Genomic DNA, 21,515 nt, shown 5'->3' with positions numbered 1-21,515 from the left:
GAGTTGGCGGAGTTGTTCCGCAGCGACACCGAGAATGAAGAATTCAATGGATTCAGTGAAGTGGAATGAGATCGGGAGCTTCGTTAACTTGCTTACCGAGACTTGGCTCGTCGTGTTAATTTAGCCTCTTTTTTTCAGCCTCCCAGCGATGTTCCTTATGCTATTGTGTAGCTGAATAACTGTACATATGTTACGTTAACATACCGGACATTCAGCCTGTTCTGTGTTAAATTAACTGAATAACTGTTTGTGTTAAATTACCGGTAACATACCGGACATTCAGCCTGTTCTGTGTTAAATTAACTGAATAACCGTTTGTGTTAAATTGTTAAGTGTGAAATAAATGTCTGAATAAATGCGAATTCATACTTTTTGACAAGAACTGTCTACAGCCGTGAGAGTGCGCTCTCGGCTTGTGACAACTATATGCTGCTCCTGTACCACTGAAAAAAACGAAGAAGAGAGCGGACGGTTCTTCCGGGTTAGCTGCTTGTTAGCCATCTGTTGTTAGCCGTCTTGTTAGCTTGTTAGCCGTCTGTTGTTAGCCCGCCGTCTTGTGTCCGGTGCGGCGCAGGGTCCACCCCTACCAGCCCAGCGGCCGAATGCTCAGTGGGTGCGTCCGAGATGCCCCGTCTGTCCCAGCAGTCCTCCGTCGGAGCGCGTCAAGGGGTAGAAGCATGCCACCCTAGCCCGACTCGCAGAGCCAGCCTCCAGGTAGAAGGTATGTGTTGCGTTAACATACCGGACCTGTGTAGTTAATAACTTCCCTTTCCAGTTTACCGTAAATGTCTGTTATTGGCTTGGATTTGAAAATAAATATCTGAATAAATACGACTTATAGTCCGGTGCGACCTATATACGTTTTTTTCCTCTTCACGACGCATTTATTGGCTGATGCGACTTATACTCAGGAGCGACTTATAGTCCGGAAAATACGGTAGTTAAGAATCAACTATGTAAAATATGTACGACCGAGTATAAAGACTTTTACCCATATACAGTGTGTATAGTGATAATGAGATTATCACTACTGATCCACTCATAGGTAAGAAGTGAACATTTTAATCTTGTGGCTTTAATGCAATGGCTAGTTGAAGCCAATTTGACAAAACTGACTGTCAAGATCTTGTGCAATAAACATGCGATGTACAATAGTACCAGTAGGCTACCAGTCAAAAGTTTGGAAACACCTTGAAATTCAAAGTTATTCATTTATTTCAAATGTTTCTTCATTGTAGATGTATACTTCAAAACTATAAAATAACACATATTATTATCTAGTAAACAAAAAAGTGTGAACAAATCCAGAATATGATTTATATTTTGCTGGCTACTGCAGAATGCTGTGGTACCCATGCTGGTTAAGTGTGCCTTGAGTCTTGAATAAATCACCAACAGTGTCACCAGAAAGCGTCTCAGAAAGACACGGAGGTTGGAACCAAAAATCGCAAATTTGGACCAATCAGACCAAGTACATGTAAGATTACAGATTTCCACTGTCTATTGTCCAATCCTTGTGTTTCTTGGCCCAAACAATTCTCTTATTCTTTCTGTTCATCTTCAGTATGGATCTTTGTAGCGATTGGACCATTAAGGCCTGATTCACGCATTCTCCTCTGAACAGTTAGACCCTCCAGAAAAACGCGGGCAAAAATCCTTTATTATGCGGGCTAAATTCCTTGATTATGCGGGCTAAAATCCTTGATTATGCGATCAAACATGCGGGGTTTTTATATGATTTTATCCGGTGAAATTGCGGGAAGTTGCGAAATATGCGGAAAGTTGCGGAATATGCTAAATATACGGGGGAAAAGAATAAACATTTTTTTAAATATTGGGCTGTCTTATTTATTCTCTCTCACACACAAACTGCCACTAACGTTAAACCCCTTTACTATTCAATTAAACACATTCAATGTTTATTTATTGTAAAAGCAATTGTGCTTTTTTAATCTCACACACACACACACACACACACCCCCCACACACACACACACACGCACACACACACACACACACACACACACTTCTCCCCCTCATTCCGTTTTCATTTACTCGTTCGTTATCTGACAAGCTTCAATCTTGTAGGCTACTCACTTCGTTTCTTGTAGCCCTCGAAAGGGTTTTGGAGGTTGATGCCTCGCTGAACGTGAGTTGTTTGGCTTTCTTGTCCGCAGCAGCAGAAAGCATTTTCGAATGTTTGAATGAATCAAAGTGGGTCGTCCCCGTCGTTTTTCTCTTATGCTCCAACACACAGTTGCACGGGGTGCAGAATAGTTTCCCCCCACTTTTTGCCCGGTCTTTAGTAGAAATGTTCATCGGTAAATGAGATGGATTAGATTTTTTCATCTTGGTGTTTTCTCTACCGTGTGAGCTCCACACGTTCACTCTATACAGTGTTGTTTACATTCTGTGATGCGCGAGCTGATGACGTCACGTCAAGACGAGTTAACTTTTTTTCTTCTCAACTTTTGTGGAAAAATGCGGGGATTATGCAGCCTTTTGATAAATATGCGGCCTTTTAAAAATCTGCGCCATTTTGCTGATTATGCGGTAAATTCTGCGATCACAAAATCGCGTTTTTCTGGAGGGTCTAAACAGTGGATGTTGAGATTACCTGCTACTTGAGCTCTGTGATCATTTATGTGGGCTCTAATGTGAGGTGCTTTAATTTGCAGTTTCTGAGGCTGGTAACTCTGATGTATTTATCCTCTGCAGCAGAGGTAACTCTGGCTCTTCCTTTCCTGGGGGGGTCCTCATGAGAGCCAGTTTCATCATAGCATTCGATGATTTTTGCAACTGCACTTGAGGAAACATTCAAAGTTCTTGACATTTTCTGGATCGACTGGCCTTCATTTCTTAAAGTGATGATGGACGGTCGTTTCTCTTTACTGAGTTGAGTGGTTCTTGCCATAATATAGATTACAACAGCAGTCAAATAGGGCTTTCCACTGTGCACTAACCCTACCTCTGCATAACACAACTGATGGTCTCAAACACATTCAGAAGGCAAGTAATTCCACAAATGACTCTTGACAAGGCACACGTATCAACTGAAAACCATTCCAGGAGACGACCTCATGAAGCTGATTGAGAGTAGCCAAGAGTGCAAAGCTGAACGGGGCTACCTTTGAAGAATCTAAAATAAAAATCATATTCTGGATTTGTTGACACTTTTTTGTTAACTGGATGATTCAATGTGTTCTTTCATATTTTTGATGTCTTCAGTATTAATCTACAAAGTAGAACAAATTAAAATAGATAAAAAACTTTGAATTTGAAGGTGTGTCCAAACTTTTGACTGGTAGTGTATTTGCAATTATACTGGTGCTATAATCACTTTATGTGAAAAATACATCTTTCATAAATGTCCTCAAACTTTTTCACAATACTTAATATGCTATTTATGTCACTTAGTTTTACTTAAATTGCTGCTACACATTTTGTAGCCATGGTTGTGTACTTGTTTGGCTGTGTAACTATTAAAGGAATAACGATTCTGATTCTGAATTTGAACTACTGCTCATTCTACGTTATAATGTCTGTTTAATATCCGTGGAGCTGGAGCTGATAAAAAATGCTGCCAGCCATGTATTTCTCTTCAGGTATAGTCTGTCTCTCTCTCTGCCTCTGTTCTATCAGGAGTGCAACTGGTGAGGCCTGGCAAGAGATCATGTTGTCATGTCTGAGTCACCGAGTCTGTGACGAGCGATCCGGCTCCCAGGGGAAAGAGTGCGGCAGTGATTTTGCTTACTTCTACTTTGTCTCCTTCATCTTTCTCTGCTCCTTCCTGGTTAGTCTGAAGTCTGCCAGAGCATTACATTCAGATGTGACATGTTGGCTTTGCAGGAAGCTCACATTGATTTCATCCCTAGGTCAATAAATCTACTTAGGTTTTAAACCTGATTCTTATTCTTCAAGAACTAGCGTGATGACGAGGTTGATTGCTTATTTAATCAGTTCATTCAGTTTCTGTTAAAGTGACCTATCTGTATCAGAATCCCTTCTTTGGAGCCGTTCCTCTTTATTGACATAGTTTATATACTGACAGAGCAGGGTGGTTGTTGTCTTTAGTCACTTACACACAAAGACATGAGGAAATTGTTGAAATATACTGCTGGTTTCAGATGCTGCTGTTACCTGGTCGAACACAGGAGTAACTGTGCTTTGTGTTTTGCAGATGCTGAACCTGTTTGTGGCTGTGATAATGGATAACTTTGAGTACCTAACCAGAGACTCCTCCATCCTGGGGCCTCATCACCTCGATGAGTTCATCCGGGTGTGGGTCGAGTACGACCCGGCTGCATGGTATGTTCACGTCTCCCTCTGGGCCCCCGAGAGTAGCATACAAAGTAGAGTGGGGGGAACAGATACCCTAACTTTACTCCTATCTTTCCCCCTTTGTTACCAAGGTTACTAAATGTGGCCTTATGCAGAAGCCTTGTTCCTATAGCTTGTTGTATGCAGTCAGCCCGATGATTATTGATTTACTGCTGTCTTGAACGTTTGTTTATTTATGTGCTTGTTCTTCTCCACAGCGGACGGATTTCCTATAAGGATATGTACAATTTGTTACGAATTATCTCACCCCCCCTTGGCTTAGGGAAGAACTGCCCTAATAGGGTAGCATACAAGGTTTGCAAATACCTGACATTTCTGTCACTAGGGTGCTTTGTGTACTTCTATGCCAAGACACTTTAAACTGAATGGCTGTGCACCAATGAAATCACCTTTACACAAGCACCCGCCACTTCAAACTGACTGGCTTTGGTTGGTGATGCCGGAGTGGAAACAAAGCTTTCAAAGCCACAGCAAAGTTACAGTATACAGCACACACATTGTAATAATCAGCATCAAAGTACTGATCACTAGTTTCAGGACATGTGTATACAACGTGTAAAACATTGAGGCATGTTTGTTATATGAAAAAAGACTTGACTCAATCTTAAAAAATACGAATAAGGTCCAAAGCCTGATGAAGGATTTCATATTTTGATGGAGACGTCTCTGCCTCAGACCTATCTTGTGCTGGCATTGCAACCTTTGTCTCCGTGCACCCTGGTTCCAGTGGAATGTCTGCTGGCATGCTGAGGCAGACATCCCGTGACAATGCTGTCATTTCTCTTCCCTCCTATCAGCATTCTTTGTGTTGGGTAAACCCATCCTCCCTTCTTCTTTCCCCCCTCCCCTTTCCCACCAAACTCACTCTTTACCACTCCATGTTTCCTGTCAGGGATCCTGAGCTCCACAGCGATGCATCCCTGTGCCCCGCCACCACGGCCAAGGATGACATCCACCTTCCATCTCACCCTAGGAAATCTACTAACACAGATTTCTGTTTCTCCTTTCCATTATTCTCCTGTTCTTTTGTTCTTCTTCCTTGGTTCCTCACCTCCTTCTCTAACTCCCCATCCTTCTCTGTTTGCGTTTTGTTTATTTCTGATTTCCTACCCTGTCAAGTGGCCGTATCAAGTATCTCGATATGTATCAGATGCTGCTCCACATGTCCCCGCCGTTAGGTTTGGGAAAGAAATGTCCGCCAAGAGTCGCCTACAAGGTAGACCCTCACCCTCCTCCATCTTCTCTCCTGTGCTCCACAGTCTTTCTCTCATTGGCGTGAACTCAAGCCAACGTCTGTGCTCTGCAGTGTTCCCTCCTCTCTTCACTTTGTTTTGCTAGTGCGCTGATATTTTGGTGTAAGCCCCTACCTCATCTTTACTGTCTGTACTCTTTCTTCCTGTGGGCTAAGACCCATCTCCAATGATAACAGAGCTTAAGACATACAGTTATTTTAATCAACATACCTATACTTAATTATGCAGGATTCTTTCTCCCTTTTGTTGTAATATTATTATTTCCTTTGAATGGTACACCCCGGTTTGACTCTGTGGAGCATTGTGTGTGGGTGTGTGTGTGTGTGTTACTGTGAGGCTGTGTGTGTGCGTGAGCTCTTGCAGGTTAGTGTTTGTGTAGCTTCTGTTGCTTTTCTGTGGGAGTAATACTATGTGCTTCTCACTTTATGATTCTGTCTTCGCTGCCCATCCCCTTTTTCTCTCATCTCATCTCAGTCACTGTTGGAAATATTTGTGTGTGTTTGTCTGTGCGTGTGTATTTATTTTAAGATAAATATTGATTAGGATGGCATTTCCACCTGATAAAGCAGTTGGTGGGATCTGTATCTGGATGGCTTATGCAGAAGGGCCAAACACTACAATTTGTCAAATATCCACTTGAGTCTGGCTCGAATAAGGAGCAATCTCCATCGACCCCTAATGTGCCCAGATCCCATTAGAACTTTAGAGACAATTGCTTTTTTTTAGATCAGGTTTCAGTTGCTGGAGCCCCCTCTTTATACTTGAGTTTGAGTTGAGTTGAATTGAGTTTTACAACCAGACTTTCATTCCAAGTCAAAACAATAATGGCACAGTAGTGAGGAGCATGGGATTATGGGAATATTTATTTGCTTTTCCTGGTCAGGATTCCTTCAGTGTTCCTTGCCCACAGAGTCAGTTTCACGTTTAATATCACTCTTTCCAGATGTCTGATGACTCAAATCCTGTACTGTTATTTTACAGTTAAAAACTATGTGTATCCAACAATTGTGGCTTAAAACTTCTGGCAGACAATTAAACGCTGCATGCTAGAGGGTGTGACGCCACACAGGCACCCAGATTAAATGCAATATTGATTAATGTTAGAGAATTATCTAGGTTTTAAAAATGGTAGTAAACATTAAGTTTAATGTGGAATATATTAACAACTCAATATAATATAACCGGTCTAGTCGTTTTGACCCTTTTAAACTGTAAATAAAACAAACTTCCACATGTTTTGTTGAAATCTGCCATGTTGATTGACATTGCACCAGCTGATAATGCATGTTGATCTTCTTGACCCCATTTTTGCATATCGTCTATGAGGCTTTAAAAATGATTGGTATTTAAATCAAATATTGCTTCTCAATTGCTTTAAATGTTAAACACCTGCAGCATAGTACATTACTAACTGTTCTCCTGTCTGTATAATTGATTGTGCAGCATGTAGTTGTTTGTGCATTAAGGTGAAGGACAGACCACATGCATATTTGCGAGTGTGTCTGTGTGTGTGTGTGTGTGTGTGTGTGTGTGTGTGTGTGTGTGTGTGTGTGTGTGTGTGTGTGTGTGTGTGTGTGTGTGTGTGTGGGTGTGTGTGTGTGAGAGTGAGTGTGTGCATGCTCCTCAGCTCTCCACCCCCATCTCTTTCTGACTATGGTCTGTCTTACTCTCTGCACTGCCACTAATAACACATGTAGGTGAATGCTTTTTGTGTCCAGGGGAGCTCAACTCTAACAAACAATCCAATAGCATTGTGTATGCGTCTTGTGGTGCATAAGTCCTATACAAACAAAGTATTGCTTCTAAGGCTGCCCAGGCTTGGTGGAATATACACTCTTTATGTAGCATACTGTGCCACGGTACATGTAGAGCATACTCAACCATCTCAACTCCAAGTTGATGACTGCTAGGATAGCAACCAGAGTCGAGCTCCTGCGACTGTCCAGGCAACTTCATGGTTATGCGTTACATGCCTACTCTCACCTTTATTTCGGTCAATATCAGTCTTGCACCAGTGCACTTTGACTTGCAGCGTAGTGCATACTGTAGCAAATAGCAGTGAATGTGAATGTCTAGTTTGTCAACTCTGTACGTTCTTGTGGAGAAGGCCTTTTGTGTGCTGTCTCAGTAACGTTTTATCTATTGCCAATCTTGTACACATAATAACAACATTTAGCAAGTCACCTTTAAGGTACTTCATGCTAACAGATTGAATCCATGGCGGGTATTGAAGGGCAGCAGCACACAGACTGCTTTCTCTGGGTGAGCTGTATGTTCTGCTGGGGCTGTCTGCTATCACTCAGTCATCTAAAGTCTCTCTGTCACAACTCGTCTCCTCTCCTCAGCGTCTTGTCAAAATGAACATGCCCATCGCCGAGGACAACAGCGTCCACTTCACCTCCACCCTGATGGCCCTCATCCGCACTGCCCTGGAGATCAAACTGGCCTCAGGTTAGAAAACCACACCACACTATCATGTGTGTCATTAGGTTAGTTAAGCAATAATATTATTATTGCTTTTAACTAACCTACATTTGATTAAAGTCAACGTTTCACTTTTTTTGGTGTGGAAATAAGTAAATGTGACCTCCATTTGCACTCATTGGAAGGCTGCGTGTGCCTGAGCATATCTGGGTCTTGTTTCCTGCCTTCACTGCATCTATCTGCACTTCTGATGGAGATTTCTAATTTCAGATCTCAGGAACGCATTAAGTGCTTTCCATGATCTGTTTCTTAAATGTACGGTAGTTGGAATATGATCATTTTTTCTGTTTCTCCTTCCCTCCCTTTTTTATTGCAACACTGTAGCCTATACTGTGCTGTGGCTGGCAGTTGATATATGTGTTTGAATTAAAACGTTAAAAGTGTGTCTCTGTGTATCTCCAGGCATGGTAGCCCAGCGACTCTCTGACGCTGAGTTAAAGAAGGAGCTGTCCACAGTGTGGCCCAGCCTCTCTCAGAAGACCATGGATCTGCTGGTGACCCCACACACAGGTAAGCCTTTCACCAACATCACATTCTGAACCCTCACATACTCTCCTTGTTCCAACCTGAAGGCAGTGATCTGGTGGGAGACACATTGTTTCAAATATAGGCTAAAGTCAGTTTTTAATTAAAGTAACTAAATGTGTAAGTGTATTTTAACTATTATATGTTTTATAGATGTTAGTGTGTAAGAGTGCATGTCTGTAGACACAACTTACTCTGCCGTTTTGCATCCACCTTTTGGTAAGAAGTGTTCTGCAACAAACTCACACACAGATCAATTTCCCTAAAGTTATGTCAATGCGTTGTTTCCCCTAAAAGTCTATTTGAATTGCTTTCTGTGAATTAATCAAACCACTCACTGTACAGAGTAATACTTTCCTTTATCTTATGTAAACCACTAGGGAGAGCACAGGGTAAATAGAAATGAATTGTGGAGTAAGGAATGACTCAGCACATTTTCTCTCTCATTTTGATTATTTAGTCCTCTCCTCTCCTCCCCTGTTCTCCTCTCCTCTCCTGTTCTCCTCTCCTGTTAGAGTCGGGAGGGCTGATAATTTATTCCGGGAAATTACTCTGACCTACTAATTGACCTAACAGAAGTTATTTAGTCTATGTAAATTTACTGCTTGGCTCAGATCCACCAACGTCAGCAAGATCTCACCTCTATTAACTCCCCGAAGAACCAGGTTCAATGAACTGCTGTTTCAATTCAGACGGCCCGCTAAATCTGTTTAAGCGATCCCGAAGGATTTTGATATCAGTAAATGAGGTGTGGCCCTACCTAAGTGTGAGTGTGGCAGGGTGCAATCTTACCTTTGAAGCAGAAGAGGATAGCGCAGATCTCTTTTAAGTTGTCCGAATCCAAAAGGTGGGATCAGTTTATTTGAAGAAAAATAGGTCCAATCTAATACAGGGTTTTTACCTTCTCTCTTTACAACATTATAATCATATTAACATGCTCTAATGTGCAACCCTAAGTCACAGTTTTACATTTATTACACTCAATTGTAACTTCAACTGCCCAAGGCATTTCCTCATAAATGACCAGTGATAATAAAAAGCACATTCAAATTTTCATTCACCAAATCAATTCCATACCTATATTCAGACGGGTGGCGGGATATAACATTCACAAACACATACCTATATTCCGACAGGTGGCGGGAGCTAACATTCACAAACACATACCTATATTCCGACAGGTGGCGGGAGCTAACATTCACAAACACATACCTATATTCCGACAGATGGCGGGTACTAACATTCACAAACACATACCTGTATTCCGCATGAATTCGGTGGAAGATCCTCACAGGTGGCGGGTACTAATACTCACAAACACATATCAATTCATTCAACTCATTCAACCCAGAAATTCGAGAGCTTTACCGGGATCTCTCTCTCTCTCTCTGATTGTGAGTGGACCGGTGAGTATAGCGGAGAGCGATCATTTAAAGTTTACAACTTTTCAAACCATTGTTAAAATTTCACTTTTCTCTGGGTGATAGTTTATGTCTTTGTGCATCATTTCACCGACTTTGGTGTTTTTTGGTGGTGTTGTTTGGTTTCACTGGTGAATTGTTTGTCTAATTGTTTGTCTAGCGGCTGCAGCTGCAGTCACGCCGCCCGGCATGGCGTTCCTTGGCAGCTGCGCTGGTTTAGAGAAGCTGACTCGCCAACACGCCATCAAGCTCTCTCCACCTGTCGGTGTGTCGGTGGAGGAGTGTGGTCTGGCTGTGGGGGCTGTGGTGGGATATGGCAGAGTTAAATCTGCCTCCCGCATGAACAGTGCAGTGGTTATTTTTTTAGACTGCACGGAGAAAGCTAACCAGCTGGTGGAGAGCGGGCTAGTGATTAAAGGGACGGTGTTACCCTTGCTACCCCTTGTCACTCCAGCTAAAAAAGTAATCATCTCTAATGTACCCCCGCTTCTGAAAAACGAGTTGTTGGAGAGAGAGCTGGCTCGACACGGGCAGCTTGCGTCTCCCATTAAGTTGATCCCCCTGGGCTGTAAATCCCCGCACCTCAAGCACGTTGTGTCTTTTAGAAGACAGGTGCTTATGGTCCTGAAGAAGGATGAAGGGGAACTTAATCTGGCTCTCAAGTTTAAAATTGATGATTTTGTGTATACTGTCCATGTTACGTCTGACATTTTGAGATGTTATGGTTGTGGAGCGGAAGGACACCTGATCTGCGCGTGCCCGGAGAGGGCGGGTGACGCGCCCGTGGCGTCCGCGCTCGCAGCCGGCCCGACGGTGCCCGCGGCGGAGCCGCTACCGGTTGCCTTTTCCACGGCCGGGCTGCCGGTGCTGGGGTCCGGGCCGCCGGTGCTAGGGTCAGCGCCCGCTTCGGAGCCGCTGCAGGTCCTTTTGTCCACGGCTGGGCCGCCGCTGCGGGTTACTTTGTCCACGGCCGGGCCCGCGCCAGCGGCGGAAACGCCGGTGGTGGAACCGCAGGTCAGTCGGTCCGTGGCAGAGCCAACGGTTTCACGCATAGAAAGCACACAGGCAGCCGGTACACACAGTATCACACACACAGACACTCAGGTCACACAGAAAGCAGATAGTGAGCACACTGCAGCCAGAGTGGCTGAGTCTGTTCTAGAGGATGTGGTAATGGATGAGGATTTGCTAAGGTTACCTGTTAAAAGGAAAAACGAACAAGTGAGCAAAGGAAGTGTGGCTCAAAAAGGGAAGGTGTCAAAGAAGGAGTCGCTGTGTTCCTCCTCTCAGCCAGAGGGAGTCTCAGAGAACTCAGAGGACAGTGACAGTGACTCATTCTTTGACATCGTTGAGGTAGCAAAGGAAGAGGAGTACTCTTTCCAGAGGATCAGATCCTTTCTGGCGGAAACTAAGGGGTGGAGGGGGGTGAAATTAGATGATTTTTTTACTGATTTGCAGATCTTTCACAATTCTGCCAGGGTTCTCATGAGGCGCAAAGAAGCCTTAGGGGAACCTTTCTTCAGCGGCCCAGAGAAGGCTCGGTTAAAGAAGATACTTCAGAGGATTAGAGAGGAAACTGCAAAGAAAGATGAATAAGTACATCTTGGTTTTATTTTTTATTTTTTATTTTTCTTCAGCCAGGTTTTTGATTTTGTTAGGATGCAACTATAATTTCCTACTGAGTGACATAAAGATGGGCTCTTTAAACATTAACGGTGCTCGAGGGGATGCTAAGAGAGCACTTTTATTTATTTTATTAGGAAACAAGAGTTTAAATGTGACGTTTCTCCAGGAAACTCACAGTACTGCTGAGAACGAGAGTGACTGGAGGACGGAATGGGGTGGGGAAGCTTCTTCAGCCATAAGCGCAGCAATAGTGGAGGGGTTGCCATTCTCTTTGCGAGGGGCTTTACACCCTTCTCCTGTACGGTCGATGAGGTCATCCCAGGACACTTGCTCAAAATAAATGCTGAATTTGAAAAAGTTAAAATATGTTTTATAAATATTTATGCTCCCAGTGTGGGCGCAGAGAAGCTTTTGTTTTTTGAGAAACTGAAACACACTCTTAGCACCTGTGATACTCCTCACTATCTGTTCCTGGGGGGTGACTTCAACTGCACAGAGAACCCTGTGCTGGATAGGAACCACCAGGAACCGCATGCTGCCTCGAAGAGTGCCTTAATAAGATTAACAGAAAGCATTGAGCTTTGTGATGTTTGGAGGCACTTCCACCCGGGCCAGCGGCAGTACACGTGGGTGCACTCTAGGGATAACCTGTTGTCTCTAGCTAGGCTGGATCGTGTCTATGTTTTTAATCATCACATTAATGTAAGCAGAAGCTGCTCCATCAGTCCAGTGGGAATCTCTGACCATACCCTCGTACAAGTCTCAGTTTTTATTAATCATGATAAGTGTAATAGTGCGTATTGGCACTTTAATGCTTCTCTGTTGGCCGACAACCATTTTAAAAATGTTTTTAAATTATTTTGGGAAAACTACCGTTTATCTAAGAGTGATTACAATTCTCTTCAGCAGTGGTGGGATGTAGGTAAAGTGAAAATCAAGCAGCTTTGCCTACAGTACACTTTCAATGTCACAAAGGACATGGCTAGATCTCTGGGAGCTCTGGAGAGAGAAGTGGTGGAGCTGCAGGTATTGGCAGACTCCACAGGAGAGCGAGAACATGTAGAAGTTTTCAAAAGTAAAAACTCAGCTCTGTCTGACCTGCTGGGGTTTTCTGCTCAGGGTGCTCTGGTCGGATCCCGGTTTCAGAACATCGTTAAAATGGATGCTCCCTCTCACTTTTTCTTTGGTCTAGAGCGTAAGAATGGTCAGAGGAGGCTGATGCACTCCCTGCGATCCAATGCTGGGCAGCTGCTTCAGGAGTCCGCCGGCATTCGTCAGTGTGCTGTGGAGTTCTACAAAGAACTCTACAAAACAGAGTTCCAGGCCGAGCCAGAGGTGGCGCAGACGTTCTATGAGGGCCTTCCTAACGTCCCTGAGGAGGACCATGCTGAGCTGGAGGCGGAGCTCTCTGCCCAGGAGCTGCAGGAGGCCCTGCAGAGCATGCAGAGTGGAAAGGCTCCTGGCATAGACGGCCTGCCTGCAGAGTTCTATAAGGCTCTCTGGCCGGTTATAGGTGACGACCTGCTGAGTGTGCTCAGAGACAGTCTTAGTAACGGGAGGTTGCCTCTGAGTTGCAGGAGAGCTGTGCTCACTCTCCTCCCTAAGAAAGGAGACCTGCAGGAGATTAAGAACTGGCGTCCTGTGTCTCTACTCTGTACTGACTACAAGCTGCTTTCCAGAGTGTTAGCAACAAGGCTGAGAAAAGTGATGGAGTATGTCATTCACGTAGACCAGACATACTGTGTTCCCAGCAGGTTGATAACTGACAACGTGACTCTAATTCGAGATGTTTTGGACCTCTCCGGTTCATTGGGCTGTGAGCTTGGTCTGATTTCTCTAGACCAAGAAAAGGCTTTTGACCAAGTTGAACACCAGTACTTGTGGCAGACGCTGGAAGCCTTTGGGTTCAGCTCTGGTCTCATAGCCAAGATCCAGGTCTTGTACAGGGACATTGAGAGTGTACTGAAGATAAACTGTAGTTTGTGTGCTCCTTTTGAAGCTCAGAGAGGAGTCTAACAGGGCTGCTCTTTGTCCGGGATGCTCTACTCCCTGGCCATAGAGCCCTTTTTACACCGGTTAAGGTCAAAGTTAAAGGGTTTCTCTTTTCCTGGCTTTAGGGATGTTTTTAAATTGTCTGCGTATGCGGATGACATAATGGTCTTTGTTAAAAAACAAGATGACATCAATGTTTTAACTGAAACTGTGAGCAATTTTTGCAAAATCTCATCTGCTCAAGTCAACTGGGGGAAAAGTGAGGCCTTAGCAGTAGGAGAGGGCAGTATTGACAGCTTGTTGTTACCTGGGGGCCTTGGTTGGAAAAGGGCAGGGGTAAAGTACCTGGGTATTTATCTTGATGATGACACGTTTTGTTTGAAAAACTGGGACGGGCTTATAGAGAAAGTGGAAGGCCGGTTAAAGAAGTGGAAGTGGATCCTTCCCAAACTTTCTTTTAAAGGGCGTATCCTTATTTTAAACAACCTTGTTTCCTCCATGCTGGCTCACCGGCTGGCATGCACCGACCCACCCGTAAACCTGCTTTCCAGGGTGCAGGCTCTCATGGTGGACTTCTTCTGGGACCGCATGCACTGGGTCCCTCAGAGCGTCCTGTTCCTGCCAAAGGAGGAGGGGGGACATGGCCTGGTTCACCTGGCAAGCAGAGGGGCTGCTTTCAGGCTCCGGTTCCTCCAGAGGTTCCTGACTGGACCTGCTGACCTGGTCTGGAGACCCGTAGCTCGGGCCTTATTGGAACGCTGTGGTGAGCTGGGTCTGGCTGAGTCGCTGTTCCTAATGGACCTAAAAGGATTACGCCTGAACAATCTCTCGGGTTTCTATGGAGGTCTCTTCAAGGTGTGGGGACTGTGGAGGAAACTTCTGTGTAGCAATGCAGTGGGAGTCACCGACCCATGAAGGAGACACAGGACGGGCAGGAGTTCTGATGTCAAACACTGATATTTAATACAAGCATCGGCCGGAGAAATTCACATCACAAGTCACACAGTCAAAGGTTCTGACTGCACGGGTGGGTTGCCTTGTCAATTCTGATCAATCTCCCATCTTGGTAAACCATTTAACTAGTTTACAGAGAGTCAAATCAACATATTGGGGATGGGCATTGATACCTGGAGACTGTCTCTGACCCCTGTTCTGCTTTGAAGCCAGCGTTCTCAGAGTCGTATAACTCCCTACTTCCTCCAGATCAAGTCATAAAACTTATAGTATCAACATGCGGCTACATTATCACGTTCCTTACGGGAGACAAGAATGAGTGCTGATCGTAAATGTCAACACACAGGAAAGGGTTAAATTCTTGGAGTGAAGACAGAATTATTCCCTCACAGGGACTACTCAAAAAAGAGAGACCAGAGTGCTGTGGCTCACTGTTCTGGCTCCTCAGAGAGCCGGTGGTCCGTGGATCTCGGTTTGTGTTTGGAGTAAGGCCTTCTCTACAACAGAGACTCTGTGAGGAGAGGATCCTCACGCTGGGCCAGGTGGTGGAGGTGTGTGGCCTCCGTCTGGACAACGCTGCAATGTTTTCCTGACCTCAGTTGTGAGGGTTTTTTGTTAAAGTTGGACAATGTTACTGATTTTAATTTTAGCACCATGTCCAACAAAACATTTTATTATTTGGTGACAAAGGTGCTGAATCAGAGCAGACTCCAGGAGCGAGTGGACACCCGGTGGAGAGCCCATCTGAGCCTGACTGAGGCTCTGAGGCCTGAGTGGAGAGCGCTCTACAAGCCTCCGCTGACTAAGAGGGGTGGGGACCTCCAGTGGAGGATTCTCCACGCTGCGGTAGCTGTAAATGCGTTTGTTTCAGTTATCAACCCTACAGTGTCTGACGCCTGTCCTTTCTGTGTACAGATGGAAACCATTTTTCATTGTTTTACGGAATGTGGTCGACTCCTTTGTCTTTTTCAGTGACTCACTCAGATGTTGATTTTGTTTAATGTGGTTTTTTCTAAGACAATGTTCATTTTGGATTGTAGGTACAGTCAGAAGCAAAAGTGCAAAAGTCAGCTTTTGAATTTTTTGTTGGGGCAGGCTAAAATGGCCATTTACCTCAGCAGGAGGAATAAAGTTGCGGAATCATTGGATACCGAAGCAGTTTCAATTTTCAAGCGGATGGTTGAAGCAAGACTGAAAGCGGACTACGGTTACTTTTGCTTAACAAAAAATGTGGGAGAATTTGAGGCCATGTGGTGCCTTAAAAATGCTTTGTGTTCTGTGGAGAATGAGGATCTTATTTTCAGTCGTTGTCTGAACTGACAATGTGTGTCAATGTGTCTGTTTGTTTATTTGCTTTGTGAATAAAAGTGGTTTGAAAAATCAAAAAATAAATAAATCTCTCTCTCTCTCCTCAAAAACAGGATAGAAAACCCTAAAGACACCTCCTCCATACCCTCTAGTGTGTAGGACTTGCAAAATATTATTCTTGGCTATGGCATAAACCCCTTTTTGGGATCTCAGTTCTTTATCACTAAGTCAGGAGCCCCCCTCCTTATGCACCGCTGTAAGGAAAGATGGAAGAAACTGCCTCCTCTCTTATCAGTGACACCCATAAACCATTATAGGCCTTACACTCAACTTAACAAACCACTTTGTTCATACTGTAAATATAGAAAAGCATAAAATATGAAGCATTTTCATTGTGGGTTACACAAGAATATAATTGATTATAACTAACTTTCGTTTTAATTATTCAACCTGATATGGAGATGTCAACACTCCTCCCCTGTTCTCTCCTCTTCTCTTCTCCTCTCCGCCCCTGTTCTCCTCTCCATCCTCCCTTCTCCCCTCTACATGTCTCTCTCATCATTTCTGTTATGAACCGAGACACAGGACGCAGGACCCAAAAGCAGGACTCGAAGACAGTTGTCCAAAAATAGAATGTTCTTTAATAATAAAACTAAAATCGTACTTTCAAAAAATAGAAAGCAGTTAAATAGCCAACACAAAAACTCACTTGGCAAAAGGTCTAAATCTCAAGGTAGGTATCAGGAGTAAAAAAAGGCCCAGGTTCTCACAACATGAAACATAACGAACTGACAAAGGAACAAAGAAACACTAGGGCTATATATAGGTGAGGGGGATGGGCACAGGTGAAAACAATCAGGGCAGGGCCAAGCAATCTCAAGGGTGGGAAACACACAAAGGCAGGAAATGTGGGATCTGGAATGAGAGGAAAGATTACTTTCAAAATAAAAACAGGAAGTGACAAGATCAAAACACAAAACTAGAGTAAAAACATAACTAAACCTAACATATCTGTCAAGTCACAACATTACCGCCCCCCCCCCCCCCCCTCTAGGGACGTCTCCTGACGGCCCAGGCAGATTAGGATGTTGCCTGTAGAAATCCTTGATCAACTCCTGATCCACATCCTATCCTCTGCTCCATAGCCTTTCCAGTCAACGAGGAACTGCCTGCCACGTCCCCTTATTCGGACTGCCAGCAGTTTCTTGACCGTATAAACAAGGCCACCATCAACAACTCTGGGGGGTGGCGGAGCTTTGGTTGCGGGAACCAAATTGCTTTCCTTGACAGGCTTGATCTTCCCAACGTGGAATGTAGGGTGGACCCGCAGGGACATGGGGAGTCGCAGGCGCACAGAAACAGGGTTCAGAATCTTCGTTATTGGAAAGGGACCTACAATCCTGGGGGCTAATTTTCTTGAAGCGACATGGAGGGGTAGATCTTTCGTGGACAACCAAACCTTCTGCCCAGGCTGGTACAATGGAGCTGGCCGGCGGTGTCAGTCAGCCCCCCTTTTCATTGAAGAAGAACTCCTTAGAAGGGTTCGACGGGCAGCCGCCCAGATGCGGTGGCAATGTCTGACCAGGGCATGTGCAGAAGGGACCAAGACCTCCTTTTCAGTCTCAGCAAACACGGGTGGTTGGTAGCCAAAGACGCACTGGAAGGGAGTCAGACCTGTGGCAGAGGTAGGAAGAGAATTGTGGGCGTATTCCACCCAGATTAGATGCTTGCTCCACGATGAGGGATTCTGAGCCACCAAGCACCTCAGACATGTCTCCAACACTTGATTTAATCTCTCCGTTTGTCCGTTGGACTGGGGGTGTTACCCAGAGGAGAGGCTAGCGGTGGCTCCAATCAGACTGCAGAACTCTTTCCAGAACTTGGAAACAAACCGTGGGCCCCGGTCTGACACAATATCCCTGGGAAATCCATGTATCCGGAACACATTGATAATCATAATTTCTGCCGTTTCCTTGGCCGAGGGTAGCTTGGTCAAAGGAATAAAATGAGTCATTTTAGAAAAACGATCTACCACTGTTAGCACAGTGGTATTAGCGTGAGACATCGGGAGTCCAGTAACAAAGTCCATGGATATGTCAGACCAGGGCCGTTGAGGAATGGGCAACGGCTGCAGTCCCCGTCTGAGACCTGGAAGAAGTTTTGCTGCGAGCACAAACAGGACAGGCATTCACATATCCAACAACATCTTTAGCCATGGACGGCCACGAGAAACGCTGCTTAAGCGCGAACATGGTTCCTCTAACCCCAGAATGACAAGTGAGCAAGGACGTGTGATCCCAGTGAATGATCTTGGAGCGCAAGGGCACTGTAACAAACAGCCTATTAGGCGGACACTCACTAGGTGCTGGGCTCTCCACATTTGCTTGCTGCACCTCTTTTTCTATCTGCCATGTTACCGCTCCTACCACACGGTTCAGTGGTAGGATGGGTTCTGGTTTCTTGGCAGCAGGCTCAGGGTCAAACAGACGGGATAAGGCATCTGGCTTGGTGTTCTGGGAGCCAGGTCTAAATTACAAGGTAAAATCAAAACGCCTGACGTGAATTCAGTCTCTTAGCCTTTTTTATGTATTCAAGGTTTTTGTGGTCTGTCCATACCAGAAATGGCTGAGCGGCCCCCTCTAGCCAATGTCTTCACTCCTCCAAGGCTTGTTTCACTGCCAGTAGTTCACAATTGCCCATGTCGTAGTTCCTTTCCGCTGGGGACAACTTACGGGAGAGATAAGCGCAGGGATGGAGCTTATTATCCTTTGCAGCCCGCTGAGAGAGAACTGCCCACACCGAGGTTATAGGCATCCACCTCTATCACGAACTGTCGAAGTGGATCTGGGATGGTGAGGAAGGGAGCAGAGGTGAACATCTCCTTTTGGCCTTGAAAAGCGTTAGCAGCTTTGGAGTTCCATTCAAAAGGGACATGACGAGAGGTAAGTACATGTAGCGGGGAAGCAAAAAAACTGAAATTCCTGATCAAACGTCTATAAAAATGTGCAAACCCCAGGAACTGCTGTAATTTTTTCTCTTAACAGGAACTGGCCACTCGGTCATGGCACTGACCTTGGCAGGGTCCATCTTTATTTAACCGGGGGCAATGATGAAACCCAGGAACGATGTGGTTTGGACATGTAACTCGCACTTCTCTGCTTTGACATAAAGTTGGTTCTGTAGCAGGCGGTCGAGGATTTGACAGACATGCTGCTGGTGGGTTATGTTGTCAGGAGAAAAAATCTAAATGTCATCAGGATATACAAACACAGACTTATTCAGGAAGTCCCCCAACACCTCATTTATGAGGGCCTGAAACACTGCCGGTGCGTTGGTCAAGCCAAAAGGCATCACTAGGTTCTCATAGTGTCCACTAGGTGTGTTAAATCCAGTCTTCCATTCTTCCCCCTCCCTGATTCTCACCAAATGATAAGCATTCCTTAAATCCAGTTTGGTGAAAATGTTGGCGTCTTGCAAAAGTTCAAAGGCGGAGGAGATGAGTGGGAGAGGGTACCTGTTTTTGATGGTGATTGCGTTCAGAGGGCTGTAGTCTATACAGGGCCGGAGTGATCGATCCTTTTTGTCGACGAAAAAGAAGCCCGCTCCCGCCGGTGACGAGGAAGGGCGAATGAGTCCGGTCTGCAAAGAGTTCTCAATATAATTGTTCATGGCCTCCCTTTCAGGTCCGGAAAGAGAGTAGAGGCGACCCTTGAGTAAGGGGGAGCCAGGTACCAAGTTTATAGCACAGTCATTAGGCCTATGTGGTGGCAGGGCAGTGGCTCGGGCTTTACTAAAAACTTCCTTCAGGTCCCAATAGCAACTGGGCAACTTGGACTTGTCAGGGAAATCTTGCTCCTGTACTTGGATAGCCTCAGTCATTTCTGTACATGTAATCTGGACAACATCTTGGGTCTCAATCTTTCTAGCATGGGGAGTGTTGTCACCAGTCTTATTGTCTCTCAAACAGAAACTGTTTGCAGTCCTCTCCCCATCCCTTAACTCTTCCAGATCTCCAGTCTATGTGTGGATTGTGCTTGACTAACCATGGGTAACCAAGAATAAGTGGATGCTGAGCAGAGTCAAATAAATGGAAAATCATGTGTTCAGTATGTGTTGCATTTACGGTTATTTCAATGGGCATAGTACAATGGGCAACGGTAAACAATAACCGACCATCCAGAGCAGAGGCCTTTAACGGTTGCTTCAAATGAATTACCACACAGTTCCACTTCTTGGCCAACCCCCAATCCATTCAACTTTCATCTGCACCAGAGTCTATGAGAACCCCCTGAGTTAAAACATGTCTGTCTACTTTTACTTGTACCTGTGTCAATGTACGAGGAGGGAATCCAGATGACAGTCGGCTCACCAGAGTCCTCCTCGTCCCTGATGAGCCCGACCTTTTAGTGTACAAGAAGCCAGGAGGTGCCCCTGCTCCCCACAGTAAAAACACCTGCCCTCCTGAATGCGCCGAAGACGTTCCTCCGGAGTCAACTTTACCCGACCCAACTGCATGGGCTCCTCTGAGACACTAGGGAGCACTCTTCTCTCAGGAGGAGTATCAGCAGGAGGTCTCCAGGCGGGACGATGGCTTGGTGTGTCCCCTCGGTGTCGAGGCAGACGTGCCACATTCTTGAACCTTTCTTTTTGTCTTTCGGCCAGTCTATTGTCTATTCAAACTGCCAGTGCAATGACAGAATCCAAGTCTTCTGGGAGTTCCAAAGGTATTAACTGGTCTTTAATGGAATCTGAAAGACCAGACAAAAAGGCGTCGAGCAGTGCTGACGAATTCCAGCCACAATCTGCTGCAAGGGTTCTGAACTCAATGGCATAATCCGATACTCTGCGCTGGCTCTGCTTAATCTGCATCAGTGCTCTGGCTGCCTTTCTTCCAGGAGCCGTGCGATTAAACACCTTGGTGAGAGTGTCTGTAAATACATCCAGAGAATTACAGGCAGGTGAATCTCTCGCCCATTCGGACGTAGCCCAGGCCGCTGCTCTCCCCGTTAAGTGGCTCACCATGAAGGCCACTTTAGAGTGATCAGTGGCAGTGGCGTTTTCTCCCGGAGGCCAAGGGAAGCCAGGCTTCCCCTGTTTTTTCTGATTGTAGTTATAATTTAAATAAATAAATAAAAACACTTTGTTTTGTTTCGGTAATTCTCCTTTGCTGTGTGTTCCTGCCGGACCGTCTCTGCGTCTCTCTCCCATTCTCATTGAGTATTTTACAAAGAGTGAAACAGCGCCCCTCTAGATGTTATGGTGAAACAGTAGATTGCATTCAGTGTTGCGAGAGGAGGCCAGCCAAATCTGGCTTCCCTTGGTGAAAAAAAATGGAGGGATTGACCAATCAGATGAGGCCCACGTCATGCCCCTGCCAATCTGTGATTGGTCAGGGCCATGCCAAGGGAAGCAGGCCGCCTCCGGCTTCCCCTGGAGGCTGGCGATTTGATTGGATTGTGAGGCAAAATCCCTTTCCTCACAATCCAATCAAATCGCATCGACATCAGTTTTACTACGTAGTACTGTAACTGTCATCACCGCCGTTAGAAATGATCAAGCAAATGAAGCATGATGGAGGGAGGAGATTTGGCATACTTAATTAAGCATAACC

General features: G+C 45.1%; 1 protein-coding gene across 1 annotated transcript in view; it reads left to right on the top strand.

Moving 5' to 3' along the window:
• Positions 1 to 21,515, top strand: part of LOC307044614 (voltage-dependent N-type calcium channel subunit alpha-1B-like) — a 576,385-nt gene that overhangs the window by 445,615 nt on the left and 109,255 nt on the right. The window contains exons 38-42 of the mRNA XM_079689925.1: positions 3,643 to 3,793; positions 4,181 to 4,308; positions 5,461 to 5,557; positions 7,940 to 8,045; positions 8,481 to 8,588. Of these exons, the coding sequence (XP_079546051.1) occupies positions 3,643 to 3,793; positions 4,181 to 4,308; positions 5,461 to 5,557; positions 7,940 to 8,045; positions 8,481 to 8,588 (590 nt within the window). The remainder of the gene's footprint in view (positions 1 to 3,642; positions 3,794 to 4,180; positions 4,309 to 5,460; positions 5,558 to 7,939; positions 8,046 to 8,480; positions 8,589 to 21,515) is intronic.

Source organism: Notothenia rossii (genome assembly GCF_949606895.1).
Source record: "Notothenia rossii genome assembly, chromosome: 6".
Classification (NCBI taxonomy): Eukaryota; Metazoa; Chordata; class Actinopteri; order Perciformes; family Nototheniidae; genus Notothenia; species Notothenia rossii.
Note: the sequence above shows the minus strand (reverse complement) of the source record. Positions and strands in the feature narration are given on the sequence as shown.